General features: G+C 39.4%; 1 protein-coding gene across 1 annotated transcript in view; it reads right to left on the bottom strand.

Annotated features, from left to right (window-relative positions):
* Positions 1-24249, bottom strand: part of agbl1 (AGBL carboxypeptidase 1) — a 115676-nt gene that overhangs the window by 26743 nt on the left and 64684 nt on the right. Inside the window, exons 14-19 of the mRNA XM_072913866.1 lie at positions 23930-24013; positions 23258-23338; positions 20050-20198; positions 15421-15508; positions 11866-11998; positions 6477-6630 (exon numbers count right to left, since the gene is read on the bottom strand). Coding sequence (XP_072769967.1) covers positions 6477-6630; positions 11866-11998; positions 15421-15508; positions 20050-20198; positions 23258-23338; positions 23930-24013 — 689 coding nt within the window. The remainder of the gene's footprint in view (positions 1-6476; positions 6631-11865; positions 11999-15420; positions 15509-20049; positions 20199-23257; positions 23339-23929; positions 24014-24249) is intronic.

A 24249-nucleotide genomic window follows, 5' to 3' on the forward strand; every position in this document is an offset into this window, starting at 1 on the left:
TCCGGGGCGGCTTATTGGTGGACAAAGTTATGAAATATGCCATTCATTGAAGGTGCGGCTAATAATCCGGTGCGCCTTATAGTGCGGAAAATACGGTACTCGCCAACCCTCCCGGATTTTCCGGGAGACTCCCGAAATTCAGCGCCTCTCCCGAAAACCTCCCGGGACAAATTTTCTCCCGAAAAACTCCCGAAATTCAGGCGGACCTGAGTGACGTGTTGACAACACACAACAACAGTGTCTACCGTAAAGCAGTTGGTCTGCCGTAAACAGCAATGTTGTGACACTTTTAAACAGGACAATACTGCCATCTACTGTACAAGCATATGTGACCCACCCATAATGTGTCACATTTTTGTGTTGATTTATTTATTTTATTTTGTGGTTTGAATTTGTTTTTGGAGCTGTCATTACACATTTATCAGTATTCACATTGGTCAGTAGGGGGCAGTAGGGCGTTTCTTCCCAATTGAATGCTATCGCCTGCAGACCGGAAGTGTCTTGTCATTCTGATGAGCGCGACCAGTCTGTGAACAATTGAAACGTCCTGTGTGCTTTTCCCTCCTGTATAACAGGTTAGTTTTGGTGAATCAACTCACTGAATAATATCCATGTGATCTTTATAAGTTTAAGTACACATTCTGATGGTGGAGCCTAACTCTAAAGTATTTGTGAGTTGTAGTTTGTAAATGAACACTGAAATTCAAGTATTTATTTTATTTTTATATATATATATATATATATATATATATAGCTATAATTCACTGAAAGTCAAGTATTTCTTATATATATATATATATATATATCTTAACCACGCCCCCACCTCCTGAAATCGGAGGTCTCAAGGTTGGCAAGTATGGTGAAAGGTTTTATTGATATAATATACAGTAGGATTATATTTATTAATGAATGAAGCAAGTATCAAAGTTATAAATATATTTTGCTCTAGAGTTAGACATTTCTATTTCATCACGAGCCTCTTCAATACAAAAAGGATCTGATGATTTCATACATACTATACCCTTAACAAGGGGTACACATTCATACATACTATACCCTTAACAAGGGGTACACATTCATACATACTATACCCTTAACAAGGGGTACACATTCATACATACTATACCCTTAACAAGGGGTACACATTAATTCATACATACTATACCCTTAACAAGGGGTACACATTCATACATACTATACCCTTAACAAGGGGTACACATTCATACATACTATACCCTTAACAAGGGGTACACATTACGTGGATTGTGAGCTACCGGTGGATCGCTGAGGGTGTGTCAGTCCATCGCCAGCCAGGCATTTGAAAAACAGACCTAAAAATGAGCGATCATCAATCTTCACCAAGACGTCACTTTAGTCACTTGATTGACATCCACGGCACCCGAGGGTCTTGTGAGATGACGCTGGCTGCTGCCACATCATTATTAAGAAAAAATGACCGACAAGAAGGCGAGAAACACTTTTTTTTCAACAGACTCTTGCGCCGTACCTGCCGTCAAAACTCTAAAGACCGACTGCACAGTTCCTGTCTTCACAATAGAAGCTCTGCTTCATCCTGCTTGCACTAACAAAATAAGAGTCTCAGAAAGCTGGCGTGTGCAAGCTAGCAAGGCACAATGTATTTCTTTTAAAGTGAATAAAAACGAGTATGGAGGCTGGACAAATAAGATGCCAAAAACCCACTTTCATGTGATATTTGACAGAAAGGACTCCTCCATTTGAAAATGCGGACGTTATCATCACTAATGTTTGATTCCTATCAATGCAAGTCATCAGAATCAGGTGATACACCAACTTATATTCTTGTCTTCATGAAAAAAAAAAATCTATATATGTTAAACATGCTTGTAATATCAACAAACACATTTAACTTGTTAACAAAAATGTCTCTTAACTATATTAGAGAGTCAACATTCTGTGGTAACTGACTGTATAAAATATATATATATATATATTCTTGTGACAAGGTGGCATCGTCTATCCATCCATCCATCCATCTTCCTCCGCTTATCCGAGGTCGGGTCGCGGGGGCAGCAGCCTAAGCAGGGAAGCCCAGACTTCCCTCTCCCCAGCCACTTTGTCCAGCTCTTCCTGTGGGACCCCGAGGCGTTCCCAGGCCAGCCGGGAGACATAGTCTTCCCAACGTGTCCTGGGTCTTCCCCGCGGCCTCCTACCGGTGGGACGTGCCCTAAACACCTCCCTAGGGAGGCGTTCGGGTGGCATCCTGACCAGATGCCCGAACCACCTCATCTGGCTCCTCTCCATGTGGAGGAGCAGCGGCTTTACTTTGAGCTCCCCCCGGATGGCAGAGCTTCTCACCCTATCTCTAAGGGAGAGCCCCGCCACCCGGCGGAGGAAACTCATTTCGGCCGCTTGTACCCGTGATCTTGTCCTTTCGGTCATAACCCAAAGCTCATGACCATAGGTGAGGATGGGAACGTAGATCGACCGGTAAATTGAGAGCTTTGCCTTCCGGCTCAGCTCCTTCTTCACCACAACGGATCGATACAGCGTCCGCATTACTGAAGACGCCGCACCGATCCGCCTGTCGATCTCACCATCCACTCTTCCCTCACTCGTGAACAAGACTCCGAGGTACTTGAACTCCTCCACTTGGGGCAAGATCTCCTCCCCAACCCGGAGATGGCACTCCACCCTTTTCCGGGCGAGAACCATGGACTCGGACTTGGAGGTGCTGATTCTCATCCCAGTCGCTTCACACTCGGCTGCGAACCGATCCAGTGAGAGCTGAAGATCCTGGCCAGATGAAGCCATCAGGACCACATCATCTGCAAAAAGCAGAGACCTAATCCTGCAGCCACCAAACCAGATCCCCTCAACGCCTTGACTGCGCCTAGAAATTCTGTCCATAAAAGTTCAGAACAGAATGGGTGACAAAGGGCAGCCTTGGCGGAGTCCAACCCTCACTGGAAACGTGTCCGACTTACTGCCGGCAATGCGGACCAAGCTCTGGCACTGTTCATACGGCATCGTCTACGATATCCATAATGTATATTTTCAGAAACTTAAACATTATTTCATTACATTATTTGTTTAAGTGTTTCCAGGGAAGCACTATTGCCCTTCACATGTTCTATTAGTTGTGTGTAGTATGAGGCATTTGCTTAGTTTAATTTATAAGCCATTCAGAGTTGTTTGTGGTGAGCAAAACAAACAGATCTTGTTTCTTCATCAGTGTGAGTATTTTATTGTCAAGCCATGATAAGATATCCTTCCTTTGTTCATTTTTACAGTGGAGCCTAGGGTTGTCTCCATACCAAGATTTTGGTACCGGTACCAAAATGTATTTTGATACTTTTCGAAATAAAGGGGACCACAAAAAAAATGGCAGTATTGGCCTTATTTTAACAAAAAATCTTAGGGTACATTAAACATATGTTTCTTATTGCAATCAAATAACAATTTTGTCCTTAAATAAAATGTTGAACATACTAGACAACTTGTCTTTTAGTAGTAAGTAAACAAAAGAAGGCTCCTAATTAGTCTGCTGACGTATGCAGTAACATATTGTGTCATTTCTAAGGGAATAAGCGGTAGAAAATGGATGGATGGAAGCTGTAAAAATGTATTATTAATCTACTTGTTCATTTACTGTTAAAATCTGGTTATTTTCCATTTCATCATGTTCTATCTACACTTCTGTTAAAATGTAATAATCACTTATTCTTCTTTTGTTTGGATACTTTACATTAGTTTTAGATGATACCACACATTTAGGTATCGTTCCGATTTCAAATAGTTACAGGGTCATACATTGGTCATAATTGAAATTCTCATGTGTCCAGGGATGTATTTACTGAGTTTATGAATATATTATGAATTTTAAATAAAGAAAATATATTTTGTGCGGAAAAAAAATATTGAGTGGTATAGACTAAATACGCTCTTGCACTTGGTATCATTACAGTGGATGTCAGGTGTAGATCCACCCATGGTGTTTGTTTACATTGTGACGGGGGTGAGCTATGGTATGTAGTGAAGCATGTTTAGCTATTCCTTGTCCTGCAGGGACGATACTTGTAAGAAACTCACTTTATTTGTCACCATGGTGATGAGGATTATTGATTTAGAAGTTGCTAAAACACTGCAGACTGCGGATGGACATTAGCCGCTAATGTCTTAAAGCACCTCTTCCTGTGTGCGTTTCAGTCTTATAACTTCACCTTTATTGTTAGTTTTTAAGCCAAAATGCGTCCATTCTCCCTTTTCTGTCTACACACTGTGTCTGCTTGTAAGTACTCTGTGATTGTGCGCTGCCGAACATGCTCCTCTGCTCGTAAAACCAGCAATGTGACGACACGCCGTCATGCCAGTAAAAAGAGTATAGTACCGTTTTTGATTCATTAGTACCGCAATACTATATTAGTACCCTAGTGGTACCTTAACAAGTACTTATGTTATATCTTAAAAAAACATAACACAAAAAACAGTGTCATAAATTCAACTGATGGTCGACTACGTGCAAAATATAACAAATCAGATTTGACTATGAAAATCCTTGGTCCATCCATCCATCCATCCATCTTCTTCCGCTTATCCGAGGTCGGGTCGCGGGGGCAGCAGCCTAAGCAGGGAAGCCCAGACTTCCCTCTCCCCAGCCACTTGGTCCAGCTCCTCCCGGGGGATCCCGAGGTGTTCCCAGGCCAGCCGGGAGACATAGTCTTCCCAACGTGTCCTGGGTCTTCCCCGTGGCCTCCTACCGGTCGGACGTGCCCGAAACACCTCCCGAGGGAGGCGTTCGGGTGGCATCCTGACCAGATGCCCGAACCACCTCATCTGGCTCCTCTCGATATGGAGGAGCAGCGGCTTTACTTTGAGCTCCCCCCGGATGACAGAGCTTCTCACCCTATCTCTAAGGGAGAGCCCCGCCACCCGGCGGAGGAAACTCATTTCGGCCGCTTGTACCCGTGATCTTGTCCTTTCGGTCATGACCCAAAGCTCATGACCATAGGTGAGGATGGGAACGTAGATCGACCGGTAAATCGAGAGCTTTGCCTTCCGGCTCAGCTCCTTCTTCACCACAACGGATCGATACAGCGTCCGCATTACTGAAGATGCCGCACCGATCCGCCTGTCGATCTCACCATCCACTCTTCCCTCACTCGTGAACAAGACTCCGAGGTACTTGAACTCCTCCCTTTTCCGGGCGAGAACCATGGACTCGGATTTGGAGGTGCTGATTCCCATCCCAGTCGCTTCACACTCGGCTGCGAACCGATCCAGCGAGAGCTGAAGATCTTGGCCAGATGAAGCCATCAGGACCACATCATCTGCAAAAAGCAGAGACCTAATCCTGCAGCCACCAAACCAGATCCCCTCAACACCCTGACTGCGCCTAGAAATTCTGTCCATAAAGGTTATGAACAGAATCGGTGACAAAGGGCAGCCCTGGCGGAGTCCAACCCTCACTGGAAACGTGTCCGACTTACTGCCGGCAATGCGGACCAAGCTCTGACACTGATCATACAGGGAGCGAACCGCCACAATAAGACAGTCCGTTACCCCATACTCTCTGAGCACTCCCCACAGGACTTCCCGGGGTACACAGTTGAATGCCTTCTCCAAGTCCACAAAGCACATGTAGACTGGTTGGGCAAACTCCCATGCACCCTCAAGGACCCTGCCGAGAGTATAGAGCTGGTCCACAGTTCCACGACCAGGACGAAAACCACACTGTTCCTCCTGAATCCGAGGTTCGACTATCCGGCGTAGCCTCCTCTCCAGTACACCTGAATAGACCTTACCGGGAAGGCTGAGGAGTGTGATCCCACGATAGTTGGAACACACCCTCCGGTTCCCCTTCTTAAAGAGAGGAACCACCACCCTGGTCTGCCAATCCAGAGGTACCGCCCCCGATGTCCACGCGATGTTGCAGAGTCTTGTCAACCAAGACAGCCCCACAACATCCAGAGCCTTAAGGAACTCCGGGCGGATCTCATCCACCCCCGGGGCCTTGCCACCGAGGAGCTTTTTAACTACCTCGGCAACCTCAGCCCCAGAAATAGGAGAGCCCACCACAGATTCCCCAGGCACTGCTTCCTCATAGGAAGACGTGCTGGTAGGATTGAGGAGGTCTTGGAAGTATTCTCTCCACCGATCCACAACATCCGCAGTTGAGGTCAACAGAGCACCATCCCCACCATACACGGTGTTGACACTGCACTGCTTCCCCTTTCTGAGGCGGCGGATGGTGGTCCAGAATTGCTTCGAAGCCGTCCGGAAGTCTTTTAAAAAAAAATTCTTGGTCAAAGACTTAAAACTACATGAATAATTAATATACTGACTCAAGCATGAAGTAATTACAGTGCGAAGGTCTTCTTCAAACTACAATGTGTGTTATGTTTAGGGCCTCAGTATGTGAAAGCAATGTCATTTTTGACCAAGGCAAATTGCAAATAATAAAGCATTCAGGAGCTAACTTTAGGTTTAGTACTCACGTAGCTGATGAATATCTTTACAGCCTTTGCTTGCAGGACAGCCAGTAATGGTGACTATTGGACAGGGATTTCCAGCCAGAGTGGCACAAAGAATCTGCTGCCGGAAATATATCTTAGTGGGATCAATTGACCGATGCAGCAACTTCAGATGAGCCTGACAAACATGAAATGAATATGTGTCATATCTTCTTGTCAACAAACAAGGCATATTTTGGATGCACATTTTTTGTCACTTCAATCATTGATTTACTGAACTTAAGATGCTGTCTTGTTGTTCACATACAAAACCCAAAAACAATGAAGTTGGCACGTTGTGTAAATGCTAAAGAAAAACAGAATACAATGATTTGAAAATCCTTTTCAACTTATATTCAATTGAAAAGACGAGATATTTCATGTTCAAACTGAGAAACGTTATTTAAAAAAAATATTAGCTCATTTGGAATTTGATGCCTGCAACATGTTTAAAAAAAGCTGGCACAAGTGGCGAAAAAGTTGAGGAATGCTCATCAAACTGATTTGGAACATCCCACAGGTGAACAGGCTAATTGGTTTGGAACATCCCACAGGTGAACAGGCTAATTGGTTTGGAACATCCCACAGGTGAACAGGCTAATTGGGAATGTGCCAACTTTACTGGTTTTGGCTTTTATAAAACCACATCAAAAGTAGCGTGCCACCTTACATCAACCTATCGCTAATGGTGTTGTAACGGACCTAAAAGCAATTCATTTGGTTACTCCATCCATCCATTTTCTACCGCTTGTCCCTTTTTAGGGACCGCGGGGGGTGCTGGAGCCTATCTTAGCTGCATTTGGGTGGAAGGCGGTGTACACCCTGGACAAGTGGCCACCTCCATCACAGGGCCAACACAGATAGACAGACAACATTCACACAATAGGGACCATTTAGTGTTGCCAATCAACCTATCCCCAGGTGCATGTCTTTGGAGGTGGGAGGGGCCTATCCCCAGGTGCATGTCTTTGGAGGTGGGAGGGGCCTATCCCCAGGTGCATGTCTTTGGAGGTGGGAGGAAGCCGGAGTAGAACCCACGCAGTCACGGGGAGAACATGCAAACTCCACACAGAAACACCCTGAGCCCGGGGATCGAACCCAGGACATTCGTACTGTGAGGCATATGCACTAACCCCTGTGGAACCGTACTGCCCTAATTCGGTTACTTGTCATTGGTAAAAGTAACAGTGTTATTACAAACACTGATCATGCAAGAATCTTAAATTGTGTACAGGTACTGTATGGATGTTCGTGGGTGTTTGTCTATATGTGTTCTGCGATTGGCTGGCAAGCAATCCAGGCTATCCCAAAGACAGCTGGGATAGGCTCCATCTTCCGTTGACCAAAATGAGAATAAGCGGTATTGAAAATGGATGGATCGCTAGTAAAACAACACAAATGGTTTTGGTCCCAGCGTTGACTCCAGAGGTAGAACACAAACTATAAACAGGATGACATGAAAATGTGTGTCCTCTTAGCTTTAAATTCTGCTTCATTCATGTTCATTACGTAGCTTTTTTATCTCAAACAATATTGTAACTCGCTTCTCCAATGTCTGCCGGCACGCTAGTTGAACTAACTAACAAGTTACTGCTCCAGTCAAATTAAAGTCACACTGCATGTACTGTAGAACAGCTTTTGATCTTGGTTTTTATTTAATAGACACATTGTGTAGATTATTGTTTAAAGAAACAAACAACAATGTCCCCTTCAGGAACCACGCTCTGAAATTCTACTGTTTGTTACCAACTCTAATTTTTGTCACTGTACAAAGTTAAAGTTAAATCCGATTAATTTAGTCTATTTCTTCATCTTCTTTTAGTGTCACTTCTTCAGCTGCACAGAATAAACACAAAACTAGCCAGAATAAACACAAAACTAGCCAGAATAAACACAAAACTAGCCAGAATAAAGCCAGTACAGCAAAACATGATGGATCTATTCAATAATGCAATTCAAAACAATTGAATGAGAAATTGGACTTTATTTCTGTAAAAATCTGAGGTTTGACGTAAAATGTATAAATATATATGCCCAATTCTGTACTTTTATAGGTATAGGCTACAGATGCACATAAAATTGAATGGTACCATATTTTGATACCTTTTGTTGCTTGTGACATCATGTCCAGTTGCATACTCTGCACCACTTTAAGCATTTGGTGGGGAAAGAAAACGGAAATGCTGATTATCGGTCCTGCTAGACACCGACACCTATTTAATAATACCACCTTAACATTTGACAACAAAACAATTACACACCTATTTAATAATACCACCTTAACATTTGACAACAAAACAATTACACACCTATTTAATAATACCACCTTAACATTTGACAACAAAACAATTACACACCTATTTAATAATACCACCTTAACATTTGACAACAAAACAATTACACACCTATTTAATAATACCACCTTAACATTTGACAACAAAACAATTACACACCTATTTAATAATACCACCTTAACATTTGACAACAAAACAATTATACACCTATTTAATAATACCACCTTAACATTTGACAACAAAACAATTGCACACCTATTTAATAATACCACCTTAACATTTGACAACAAAACAATTATACACCTATTTAATAATACCACCTTAACATTTGACAACAAAACAATTGCACACCTATTTAATAATACCACCTTAACATTTGACAACAAAACAATTATACACCTATTTAATAATACCACCTTAACATTTGACAACAAAACAATTATACACCTATTTAATAATACCACCTTAACATTTGACAACAAAACAATTACACACCTATTTAATAATACCACCTTAACATTTGACAACAAAACAATTATACACCTATTTAATAATACCACCTTAACATTTGACAACAAAACAATTACACACCTATTTAATAATACCACCTTAACATTTGACAACAAAACAATTATACACCTATTTAATAATACCACCTTAACATTTGACAACAAAACAATTATACACCTATTTAATAATACCACCTTAACATTTGACAACAAAACAATTGCACACCTATTTAATAATACCACCTTAACATTTGACAACAAAACAATTATACACCTATTTAATAATACCACCTTAACATTTGACAACAAAACAATTATACACCTATTTAATAATACCACCTTAACATTTGACAACAAAACAATTGCACACCTATTTAATAATACCACCTTAACATTTGACAACAAAACAATTATACACCTATTTAATAATACCACCTTAACATTTGACAACAAAACAATTACACACCTATTTAATAATACCACCTTAACATTTGACAACAAAACAATTATACACCTATTTAATAATACCACCTTAACATTTGACAACAAAACAATTATACACCTATTTAATAATACCACCTTAACATTTGACAACAAAACAATTACACACCTATTTAATAATACCACCTTAACATTTGACAACAAAACAATTATACACCTATTTAATAATACCACCTTAACATTTGACAACAAAACAATTGCACACCTATTTAATAATACCACCTTAACATTTGACAACAAAACAATTATACACCTATTTAATAATACCACCTTAACATTTGACAACAAAACAATTACACACCTATTTAATAATACCACCTTAACATTTGACAACAAAACAATTACACACCTATTTATTAATACCACCTTAACATTTGACAACAAAACAATTACACACCTATTTAATAATACCACCTTAACATTTGACAACAAAACAATTACACACCTATTTAATAATACCACCTTAACATTTGACAACAAAACAATTACACACCTATTTAATAATACCACCTTAACATTTGACAACAAAACAATTACACACCTATTTATTAATACCACCTTAAGATTTGACAACCAAACAATTACACACCTATTTAATAATACCACCTTAACATTTGACAACAAAACAATTACACACCTATTTATTAATACCACCTTAACATTTGACAACAAAACAATTACACACCTATTTATTACTACCACCTTAACATTTGACAACAAAACAATTACACACCTATTTATTAATTCCACCTTAACATTTGACAACAAAACAATTACACAAAGCGACTTGGTAACAAACCTCTGTATTATCTTCAACCTAACTCTCTCATTTGAGTCACACATTAAGAGTGTTACTAAAACAACTCTCTCATTTGAGTCACACATTAAGAGTGTTACTAAAACAACTCTCTCATTTGAGTCACACATTAAGAGTGTTACTAAAACAACTCTCTCATTTGAGTCACACATTAAGAGTGTTACTAAAACAACTCTCTCATTTGAGTCACACATTAAGAGTGTTACTGAAACAGCATTCTTTCATCTCCGTAATGTCACTAAGATTTGTCCCAAATGATCCGCTGACATCAATTTTCATGCGTTCGTTACGTCTCGTCTCCATTCTGTAACGTATTATTTTCGGGTCTCCCTATGTCTAGCACTTGTTACGTCTAGCATAGTTGGGACAAAATGCGTCTCCTAGACTTTTGACAGGAAAAAGAAAGTTTGATCATATTACACCAATACTGTATATACCTTTTATATACATATATATATATATATATATATATATATATATATATATATATATACTGGCTCACCTGCACTGGCTTCCTGTGCACTTAAGTTGTGACTTTAAGGTTTTACTACTTACGTATAAAATAGTTCTTTTTGTGAATGTTTGTAGGTGAAGCATGACTCTTCTTTGCACACATTCAGAGCAAATTCGTCACAATTGAAGGCACATTGCCACAAATGATGAAAATGAAAAGTAAGGCACTTTTTACTTCAGTTGAGGCTGGAAGTTAGTGTGGTGCCTTGTGTTGTCTGAAGCAAAGCAACATCAGAGCATTTTCTTCTTTGAGTTTCATGGTGTTCATCCGCCCGATTGTAGCTGATATAGGCTAGAAGCGGTAGAAAATGGATGGATGGATGGAGTTTCATGGTGGACATGTGGACTACAGGCGCTTGTACATCAATTAAAAATGTCTGACTCACGCAAATATGTTTGGGTACATTTTCTACTATATATGGATCATCCGCTGACATCACACCTGGCAAAAATGTCCCACCTGGGCCAAATTCTAAACGTCTCATTTGGCCAAAGTATGTAGGAAGACAAGATTGTTTTATAAATATGTTGGCAATGCCTCCACACAACACATAAACCGCTTAGAAAAGTTGGTTTTGCATGTTAGGGCCCATTTAAGTGTTTGTGGTTGGAATGTCTTCTGGTTTCCTTCAATTTGTTTTGTTGGCACCGTATGTACAGTATAGCAGCAGCAAAGGAAACATAGGACATAGCAACGATGACATATTGTCAAATATTGCTAGGACAGTGAAGTGACTCACCATTAGAGCAGTGTACGTGTAGGGGTAATGGTAGGCCAGGTAACACACATCTTCATTGTGTTTGAAGGTTATGGTGAACGTCAGCGTATAAAATGTTGTTCTCCGACTGCCACGAGCTGGACAAAAGTGGTTTCTGTAAGATAAAATGAAGAACATGCATATTAAAGTGTGGAAAGTTGACAGGGTTAATTCTCACCATATAGAGAGCAACCCTCCCAGTCAAGTCTTTCCCCCCAGAAGATGCATCAAAAGCATACTTGCCAACCCTCCCGGATTTTCCGGGAAACTCCCGAAATTCAGCGCCTCTCCCGAAAACCTCCCAGGACAAATTTTCTCCCGAAAATCTCCCGGAATTCAGGCGGAGCTGGAGGCCACGCCCCCTCCAGCTCCATGTGGACCTGAGTGACGTGTTGACAGCCTGTTCTCACGTCCGCTTTCCCACAATATAAACAGCTAATGATGGAGGGCGAGTTCTTGGTTTCTTATGTGGGTTTATTGTTAGGCAGTTTCATTAACGTCCTCCCAGCGCGGTAACAACACACAACAACAGCAGTCAAGTTTTCGTCCCCTGTAAAGCAGTTGGTCTGCCGTAAACAGCAATGTTGTGACACTTTTAAACAGGACAATACTGCCATCTACTGTACATGCATATGTGACCCACCCATAATGTGTCACATTTTTGTGTTGATTTATTTTATTTTGTGGTTTGAATTCGTTTTTGGAGCTGTCATTACACATTCATCAGTATTCACATTGGTCAGTAGGGGGCAGTAGGGCGTTTCTTCCCAATTGAATGCTATCACCTGCAGACCGGAAGTGTCTTGTCATTCTGATGAGCGCGACCAGTCTGTGAACAATTGAAACGTCCTGTGTGCTTTTTCCTCCTGTATAACAGGTTAGTTTTGGTGAATCAACTCACTGAATAATATCCATGTGATCTTTATAAGTTTAAGTACACATTCTGATGGTGGAGCCTAACTCTAAAGTGTTTGTGAGTTGTAGTTTGTATTTGTGAATGAATCCAGTGCACAGCTGCAGTAATCAATACAAAAAGGCGACGTGAGTGCGCAATGTTTATGTAGGAACTTCTGATCCTAATTCAGACTCCCAAATTAGAGCTCCCGTTTTCTTATTGATTTTATAATGTATATTTGTATAATGTGTGTGTTCTGAAATAGTGACAGAGAATAGAACAAGGATGGACAATTCAACCCTTAACTCAACAATAAGTAGATGAGTGTTATGTGTGTGTGTACGTGTAAATAAATGAACACTGAAATTCAAGTATTTATTTTATTTATTTATATATACATATATATACATATATATATATATATATATATATATATATATATATATATATATATATATATATATATATATATATATATATATATATATATATATATATATATATATATATATATATATATCGGTATATATATATATATATATATATATATATATATATATATATATATATATATATATATATATATATATAGCTAGAATTCACTGAAAGTCAAGTATTTCTTATATATATATATATCTTAACCACCACGCCCCCCACCCCCCCACCTCCCGAAATCGGAGGTCTCAAGGTTGGCAAGTATGATCAAAAGAGAGGCCGGTCAGCTCCAGTTCGTGCTGCTTCTACTTTTCTCTGCATTTACTACTACAGCTCCTGGAAAATGTATGGAATCACCAGACTTCAGATATGATAGACGTAACATGAAACTATAATCATTTTAAATGGCAACTTTCTAGCTTTAAGAAACACCAAATAAATCAAGAAATATAAGATTGTGATAGTCTGTAATAGTTTCATTTGTGTAACAAGCAGAGGAAAAAACTGATGGAGTCACTCAATTCTGAGGAAAAAAATTATCGAATCACCCTGTACATTTTTTTTTTCCAGATCTAACACCTGCATCAGATTAAATCTGTTCATTAGTATGCAGTTAAAAAGGAGTGCTCACACCTTGGAAAACTGTTCCACCAGGTAAATTGACATGAATCTGGCTCCAACAAACCAAAGAGAAGATTATCAAACATTTTTAAGAAGGTAAAACATCACAAAATGTTGCAAAATATGTTGATGGTTTACAGTCAGCTTTGTCTAAGATCTGGACCAAGTAGAAACAACATTACGGCATTACATTACGGGGCGGTATAGCTCGGTTGGTAGAGTAGCCGTGCCAGCAACTTCAGGGTTGCAGATTTGATCCCCGCTTCCGCCATCCTCGTCACTGCCGTTGTGTCCTTGGGCAAGACACTTGACCCACCTGCTCCCACCTTTAAATGTAACTTTGATATTGGCTTTCACTATGTAAAGCGCTTTGAGTCACTTGAGGAAAAAGCGCTATATAAATATAATTCACTTCACTTCACATGGGAAGGTTGTAAAAGGCACACATTCTGGTAGACCAAAAACAGCATTAATGCTTCAAGACCGAAAACTCAAAGCAATATGTCTTGAAAACAGAAAATGCACAGGAAAAAAAAGTGAATAAAAAATGGGCAGATACTGGAGTTACCGTCTATGACCGAACTGTAATAAACTAATGGGGTTTAAATACAGAAAAGCTAAGCTAAAGCCAACAATAACACCTGGAAATGGATGAATGGATGAAAGTCATATTCAGTGATGAATTGTGAATCTGCATGGGGCAAGGTGGTGATGCTGGAACTTTTGTTTGGTGCCGTTCCAATGAGATTTATGAAGACGACAGCTTGAAAAAAAACATGCTAATTTCCCCAGTCATTAATAATATGCATGTCAGGTAATGGGCTGTCATTATTGCTTCAATAAATGCACAAGTTTACATTGACATTTTGGACACTGTTCTTATTCCATAAGGATGTTTGGGAATGTTGACATCATTTTTCAAGATGATAATGCATTTTGCCATAGAGCAAAAACTGAAGATGTTCCTTGAAGAAAGATACATAAGGTCTAGGTCATGACCTGCAAATAGTCCGGTTCTCAATTCAAAAGAAAGTGTGTGGTGGTAGTTGTGGTCCACTACAAGACTCCAACCGCAAAGCTGATCTGACAACAGCAATCAGAGAAAGTTGGACTAATAGTCCTGTTGTCACTTGAGTCCATGCCTCAGAAACAGCAAGTTGTTATAAAAGCCAGAAGTTGTGCAAATAAGTACTACTGGAGTTCTGTGTTTGTTTTTCATGATTCCATCATTTATTTTCAGAATTGAGTGATTCCATATTTTTTCACTCTGCTTAATGTAATTAAACATGAAACTGTTACTCACCACCACAATTTATTTTCCTGATTTATTTTAGTGTTGCTTAAAGAAAGAAAGTTGTCATTTAAAATAACCATAATTTTATTTTAGGTCTGTTATCTCATTTTTTTAAACAAAATAAACAACTGAATGAACATGCTCAAAGTCTGGTGATCCCATAATTTTAGCCAGAATGTTGCATCTCCTGAATGCCCTGTAAGCCTTGGATGTGTTTCATACAGCATGTCTGTGTACACCCAGGGCAGGTCCAGGTGACTTTATTAAGCCTTTGTGGAAAGTTAATTCTTACCTGAAATAACATATGTCAGTCCCAGACCTGAGCCAGCAGGGTTGACCATTTAGTGCATCCCTTACAGAGTAAAGAACTGGCTGCATTCCTGTAGTGCATAAAAGAAAAACATGTTTAAGAAAAAAAGTTAGTAAAAAATCTGTAGATTTTGCGATACAAACTTGCAGCTCATCTGCCAGAATTCGAGCGTAAAAGGTAGGGTGGCTTTTACACCAAATTACTGTAAATTGAAAAACCAAAATCACTTTTCTCATTCTCTACCAATTACCTTTTATTTTTCAGCATTTTGAGGTGAGAACCAAGGATTGTTTTTGTGCTTTACTCTTTAAGGGGTTATTAGCAACAGCATTAAAGGTTTTAAGCAAATCATTTATGATCACAGGGCAGCACGGTGGTACAGGGGTTCGTGCATGTGCCTCACAATACGAAGGTCCTGAGTTCAATCCCGGGCTTGGGATATTTCTGTGTGGAGTTTGCATGTTCTCCCCGTGACTGCGTGGGTTCCCTCCGGGTACTCCGGCTTCCTCCCACCTCCAAAGACATGCACCACTCCGCCCCTGAAATTTCGGATGCGAATCACCTCTCCTTCCAGGAAAAAGCGAACAGGGGGAGCCCTTTTGTCATGATGATGCTTCTGCATTGCTTGTTTTCCTTCTATCTGTCTGGCAAGCTCCGGCTTGAGCAAACTGAACCGAGTTCTCAACTGGCGTTTCAGGAATAACTCAGCTGGAGTACGTCCCGTCACTGTGTGGGGTGTGCTGCGATACATGAGAAGGAAATTTGCAAGTCTGTGACTGAGTGGCAAGGAAGACTTGCTGTCTGATTCCAGCACATTCTTTCTCAGAGCCCGTTTCAGGATTTGTACTGATCTCTCTGCTGCTCCATTTGATGCTGGGTGGTAAGCTGGTACAGCAGTGTGTTTTACTCCATTACTCTCCAGGAACTGAGTAAACTCTTTTGCCACCAGCTGTGGGCCATTGTCTGAAACTAGCTCTTCAAGTCCATACAATGCAAACAGACCGCGCAGCACTTTAATGGTGTTGTGAGAAGTGATGGAGGACATGGGGAAAACCTCTAACCACTTTGAATGGCTATCTATGACAACCAAAAAAGACTGTTTATCTTTCTCTGCAAAATCGATGTGAATTCTTCTCCACACTCTTTCTGGCCTCCGCCAAGGATGTAATGGTGCCACAGTTGGCATTTTCTGTACTGCTTGGCAGACTGGGCACTTGTTCACCAGTTCTTGAATTTCACCATCACAGCCTGGCCACCAAAGGTAACTGCGGGCCAGAGCCTTCATACGGCAGATACCTGGATGTTCATGATGGAGATCCTCCAGTAATCTCTGTCGATAACTTGGGGGTATGATGACTCGCTGTCCCCAGAGAATGCAGTCTTGATCTGCTGATAACTCCTGTCTGCGTACAAAGTAAGGCCTCAATGCTATATCTTGCTCATAACTTGGCCAGCCATTTAATGTGTAGTTCCACACCTCACTGAATACAGGATCTTTAAGAGTAGCGCTCTCAATATCTTTTACACACACAGGGAGTTCCTCCAAGTTTGAAAAGTAGAAGATACTTCTCTCTTCTGCTGTGTTGTTCATCCCTAGTCGGGGTAGGCGTGACAAAGCATCCGCATTAGCATGATCAGCTGACTTCTTATACTCAATGTCATAATTGTAGGCCATGAGAATAAATGCCCAGCGTTGCATTCTTAATGCTGCCAACGTTGGAACTGCTGATTTTGGCCCCAGGATGGCCAACAGTGGCTTATGATCAGTGATAAGTGTGAATTTCCTTCCGTAAAGATATTTATGAAATTTCTTTACTCCAAAAATGATAGCAAGTGCCTCCTTTTCAGTTTGGCATACTTCCTTTCTGGTTCAGTGAGTGTCCTTGAGGCAAATGCAACATGTCGTTCTTCTCCATTTTCTGTTACATGTGAAATTACAGCCCCAACTCCATAAGGCGAAGCATCACATGCGATTTGCAGCGGCAGGCGGGTCTTGTAGTGTACCAACACCTGGTTCTGCAGCAGAAGTTGCTTTGTATCTTCAAATGCTTTCGCACATTCAATAGTCCAAACCCACTTTGAGTCCTTTTTAAGTAGGCTGTGCAGCGGCTGGAGCACAGTAGAGGGGTTTTGCAGGAATCTGCTGTAATAGTTCAGAAGGCCCAAGAAAGACTTCAGTTCTGTTACATTTGTGGGCTCAGGTGCATTTGTTATGGCAGTCACCTTTTCTTCTGTAGGATGTAATCCAGTCTGATCAATGCCATGTCCCAGATATTCCATACTGCTCTGGAAAAACTGACATTTTGATAGCTTCACCCTGATGCCATGCTTTTCCAAACGTGTGAGAACATTATCCAGTCTTGTCAAATGCTCCTCCTCCGAAGAAGCAGTGATGAGGATGTCATCCAAAAAACATGTCACATGGTCTATCCCTTGCAGAATCTGGTCCATAACAAACTGAAATATTGCAGAAGCACTCGAAACTCCATAACTGAGGCGATGATACTTGTACAGACTCTTGTCTGTGTTTATGGTCAGATATTTTTCTGACTCTTCATCCAACTGTAGTTGTGGGTAGGCGTGTGACGGATCCAGTTTACACAACATGCGGATTCCCATCATGCATTGCTTCAAAACTACGGCAAGTAGTAATGTCCAAAAACATAACAGAGACGAAGCAGAAGAACGAAGAAGAGACATGGTGACGACGAGTAAGAAGAAGAAGAACACTTGCAAGTTCCAAAATGATTGGAAACAAGAATTTCAGTTCATATGGTATGCTAGGGAGAGATGGAAGATTCCAGACTCTAGTGCATTTGATGAAGGCACTTTTGTGCGTGCCACACAGCAATGCATCATCAGAGAGGGTGCTCAGCATGGTTAGAAAGATAGTGACAGAGAATAGAACGAGGATGGACAATTCAACCCTAAACTCACTCCTTTCCCGCAAATTACATTTCACCTATGCTCCTTCAAAGGCTGTGCTACTGGCTGCAACGCATTGCACTTTCAAATACAACAATGAGTAGAGGAGTGTTATGTGTGTGTATATATGTGTAAATAAATGAACACTGAAATTCAAGTATTTATTTTATTTATATATATATATATATATATATATATATATATGTATGTATGTGTGTGTGTGTGTGTGTGTGTGTGTGTGTGTGTGTATGTATATATATATATATATATCCATTTTCTACCGCTTATTCCCTTTGGAGTCGCGGGGGGCGCTGGAGCCTATCTCAGCGACAATCGGGTGGAAGGCGGGGTACACCCTGGACAAGTGGCCACCTCATCGCAGGGCCAACACAGATAGACAGACAACATTCACACTCACATTCACACACTAGGGACCATTTAGTGTTGCCAATCAACTTATCCCCAGGTGCATGTCTTTGGAAGTGGGAGGAAGCCGGAGTACCCGGAGGGAACCCACGCAGTCACGGGGAGAACATGCAAACTCCACACAGAAAGATCCCGAGCCCGGGATTGAACCCAAGACTACTAAGGACCTTCGTATTGTGAGGCAGATACACTAACCCCTCTGCCACCGTGAGGCCCACATATATATATATATATATATATATATATATATATATATATATATATATATATATATATATACATATATATATATATATATATACATATATATATATATATATATATATATATATATATATATATATATATATATATATGTATATATATATATATATATATATATATATATATATATATATATATATATATATATATATATATATATATATATATATATATATATGTGTATATATGTATGTATGTATATATATATATATATATATGTATGTATGTATGTATGTATGTATGTTTGTATGTATCTCTACAGTACAGGCCAAAAGTTTGGACACACCTTCTCTTTCAATGTGTTTTCGTTTTTTTCATGACTATTTCCATTGTAGATTGTCACATCAAAACTATGAATGAACACATGTGGAGTTATGTACTTAACAAAAAAAGGTGAAATAACTGAAAACATGTTTGGTATTCTGTTTTTTTTCTTCTTTTTTCAAAAAAGCCACCCTTTGCTCTGATCACTGCTTTGTACACTCTTGGCATTCTCTTGATGAGCTTCAAGAGGTAGTCACCTGAAATGGTTTTCACTTCACAGGTGACATAGTTTTGATGCCTTCAGTGACAATTTACAATGTAAATAGTCATGAAAATGAAGAAAACCCATTGAAATGAGAAGGTGTGTCCAAACTTTTGGCCTGTACTGTATATATTTATTTATGTATTAGCAAAAGGAGATCAGCATTCATCAGATCAAAAGGCATTAATTGGCAATGGCGATCACATACTTTTTCAAGAAAATTGGCCGATCATTCGGTACATTCTTACTTAATGCTTGGGGAGACAAACACGTCTTGTCTTTAAGAGAATATCAACCCTAACCTAGAATATTGTGTGTATGTAAACATAGTCACTGACATGAAAGGCACATTTTAGCACATATTTCAACTTTTAAATAGCAATGGTCATACAACTTTTAATGAGCTGATGAACAGACTTTGAATTAAAATGCAGTTTTTAATTATTTTCAGCCTCACGAAGTGTTCTCACCATAATTGAATTGGCTGTTGCTCTTCTCACAGTTGATGATGTTAAAACGATAGGGAACTCCAGGCACCATCTTACTGACTTCGAAGTAGAACCACTGAGTGTGCTGGCTACAGTTGGCATCTGCATTCAAAATGAGGTCATATTCATATCTGTAGAGACAAATAAATCACGTCAGCACAAATGACTATTAAAGGCAATTTCTGTACAAATGGTGTGTAATTGTTGAAGAGCTGAAGCGGAACTAAAATGCTTCATGGAAAATATAGGGCTACGGGAAAAGTGACATTTTTCAGAATATAGAAAGTTGTTAGCTTGACTGTTTTGATGATGGTTTCAATGTGTTGAGGAGTTCAATGACCTGTAACCTCCACATGTGCCAAATGAAACAGGTTTTCACTCATTTTCAGAGCTGTTAGCTGAGATGAATAAGATGAATCAATAACATTGGGAACAAAAAACAACAACAACTTGTGTCACCGATTTTAGACTGTAAAGGAATAATAGACTTCACATTTGTTTTCTACGTTTTGTTCATTTAGCATTGAGAATAACAATAAAGATTGGCCAGCCTCACTCCCTGCATGACATGCATTGATCTCGTTCTATATTGCTTATTCTCATTAGGAGCACCGCCATTTTCAGCCTACCCCATCTGAGGAGAATGTTTGAACCCACATTTCCTGACTGAAATGGATAAAAGCCAGACCGTCCAGGAATTTGCTAAGTTGCGATTGTGCTGACTCACACAAACTCAACCAATTCCCGCAAATTATAAGCAGCCTTGCAACTTTGTCCAAAGCCCGCAACTTCCCTGCACATTTTGGCCAATCAGCATCATTTTCAACAATCTAATTTGTCTCTGAGCAGCATATTCACTTTAAAATTAGAACTCTTGTTTGTTTATTGTGTAGACAAAGTGGGAACAACTACGTATAACAATATTTTAACTCTTTATTGCTCAAATAGCACAATTGTCGTCCTGTCGCACAGCTCAGACCTAGTCCCAGTCCCCTATGGCGCTAAGGCTAATGTTGTGTTAACTTTTAGCAACTCACCAGCGTCCTCACTTCCTAGTTTACATGTATTTATATATTTATTTAACATTTATTCATCCTGAGTAAGACAATTAAGAACATATTTACATTTGCAATGCTGGCCTAGCAAAGAGACAGTATTTACATGACAGAGATAGTGAAGTGTGATGATAATGTCTCCTCGTCTCTCAGTTACAAACAAAAATGAATCGCTCTCAACAGTTAACACATGTTGTTGATGTGCAGTAGTAAATGTGGTAGTACATAAATGAAAGTTTAGGTTGGACAAACACTTTCCAAGTGTAAAACATACACAGAGAATTTCTGCAACTTGTGGACGACAAAGCAGACAGTGGACAGTAAGGAAGCTTTGGTGGTGATTCTTTCTGGAGTATAATCAATTATTAGTCATAATTAATCAAAACAGTACGGTAATTTGACAATGATTTTGGAGTGTGTCCCTTTACTGTCATCTAGTGTCTACTTTTAAGTCTGTGTGGTGTAAAACGAGTAAAACAACACATTATTTGTTTTGAATTTTTGTCGAAATCCTGTGATTTTTGAGAAACACTTAAAATATTGATAGCAAATTCATAAAAATACAAGTTAATGATTGTTGAGATAAAAAAACATTGCAACTTTTGCCACAACTTTTTAAAAAAGATGCTGTGAATTCCAAGCATTTCAGGCCACGGCAATCCAAAAAATTGTGGGGACTGAAAAGATGACTGCATATTTAGAATCGGCGACTATTTAAATATTACTGATTTAGTATGTATTCGTGCTGTCAAACGATTCATTTCTTAAATCAGATTAAGCAGACTTTTTGAATAATTACAATGAATAGCAGTTGACTATCGTATACTTCCCTGATGGCTGTCGATGGACTAGGAGCCTTTTTGATAGAGGCCGCCTCACAAACGGGTTCAGCGTTCAGATATTATTTTAAACTTGTTGTGGTTCAATGATAAGGACAATTATTGTGGCAATGTATGCAGATGACCTTAGTACGGGGTCAGCAACCCGCGGCTCTTTAGCGCCGCCTTAGTGGCTCCCTGGACCTCTTTCAGAGATGTGTGAAAATGGAAAAAGATGAAGAACAAATATATTTTTTGTCTTAATGTATTTTCTGTAGGAGAACAAACATGACACAAACCTTCCTAATTGTTCTAAATCCCACAGTTTATGTTATACATGCTTCACTGATGAGAGGATTTAGCAAGGACCGTTTTGTCCTACTGATATCAGCGATCCTTGAACTCTTCGTAGTTTGTTTACAACTTTCTCCGATGTTGCCACATAAGGATGTGTTTTATGCCACTCCTTATCCGTCTCATTTTGTCCACCAAACGTTTTATGCTGTACGTGAATGCACAAAGGTGAGCTTTGTTGTTTTTAATTGATTTGTTGGAGTGCTTATCAGGCATATTTGGTCAATCCATGACTGTAAGCTAATCGGTGCAAACATGCTGTTTAGGCTAGCTGTGTGTACATATTGCGTCATTATGCCTCGTTTGTAGCTATATTTGAGCTCATTTCATTTCCTCTGCGTATTTAATTTATATTTGCATGTCTCATGACACATAATCTGTATATAATATTGGCTGCATTTCTCAAAGTTGTTTGTGTGCCATGTTGTTCCAGCTTGCAAAGATTGTAAAAACATCCATTAGAAGAAGACAGCCTGCCGTTTCCTAAAACTTGGACACACACATCTATACCTTTGGCCATTCTGAGAAAGTCATTTCTAGAAGTTATCTCATCCTGTGAGAAGCCTCCATTTTACTAATGATTTCCAATGTTGCAAACATTTGTAGAATAAAAATTAAAATACAACATTTCTGTCAACGAAGATTTGCATCAGCCTTTGATAGTAGGCTAATATAGCTAATATAGACACTTTCATCATGTGTTGCCTTTATTATAGCACTTATATAAGGTTGATTAATGATTAATGCAAAAATGTAAGTGATTGTGTAAATAATCCCATATGTTAACTTTTACAGCTCTATTTAGAACATTACGTTACAAGTGAGTTGAATGGATTGTATATAAGTCCTTTAGTCATGTTATTCCCAACTGACCAACAAAATCAGCATGTTGCCGTTTTTACTGGGTTGTTTTTTCTACATTCTGAACTGAAACAATCTACTTCAAACTTGGGAGTACTGTACCTGCGAACCTGAATGGCCTTTCTGAGGTTTCCACATTCAAACCTTGAAAAAAATCTCAAAGAATCCGGCATGTCAGGTGACCTATAAAAAGAGAGAAAGTACTTATTCTGTCTGTGTAGATTCTCAGTCATGCAGCATTTTATCAGGGGTGTCCGGATCTGATATTGATATTGGCTGGATCACATCAAAAAAAAAAAAAAAAACATGTTTCATATTACTTACATACAAAGTCTATATGTTAGAAAAGTATCCAGTAACATACGTGTCCGCATCATTAAACTTACTGCGTAATGAGCTTAACTTAATGAACTATTGTGGCTCACTAAGTGTCTCAAAAAACAATTACTCTGAATCCATTCCAGATGGTTATTAATAAATGGGTTCATGTTAGCATTGTTCTCTACTTCAGTCATTTCACTTGATCTAACCTCTCCTAACATTCCACACAACAAATAATAAAAGCATGTATGATTTGTGCTAGTATCGTATCAGATTAATATCGGTATTGGTTAAAACTCAAAGTTCCATAATCGGTATCGTATTGGAAGTGAAAAAGTTCAAGACACCCCGAATGTTTTTCATGGTCTTGCATTGGTTTACTTTTGAAATGTCTTATAGTGTACTATGTAAGACATAAACACGTTTGTGGGTTAGTGTGTACTGTCTACCCACCTGTCATCCTCCATGTCAAAGACAACTCGGTTGATGATGTCATCTGTATTCATGAAACGTTGGATATCTTCAATCACTTTCTGCCTGACAAAACAAGTATTGTATGGCATTACAATGAATTTAGGATTTACAAACCTCTTTGAAAAACATTTTGACATTGCAACCCTTCAGAAAGCTGGTCGTATGCCGGGGAATTGAATGTCTAAACGTTTCCTCACCAGGAACAGCATTTAGAAAAATGTAAGGATTTTGGGCTGACACTTTAATAGATTTTGTGTCTTAAGATTGTGGTACGATTTAGACTGCCTTCAAGGTGTGGA

The sequence above is a fragment of the Nerophis lumbriciformis genome, linkage group LG09, assembly GCF_033978685.3.
Source record: "Nerophis lumbriciformis linkage group LG09, RoL_Nlum_v2.1, whole genome shotgun sequence".
Classification (NCBI taxonomy): Eukaryota; Metazoa; Chordata; class Actinopteri; order Syngnathiformes; family Syngnathidae; genus Nerophis; species Nerophis lumbriciformis.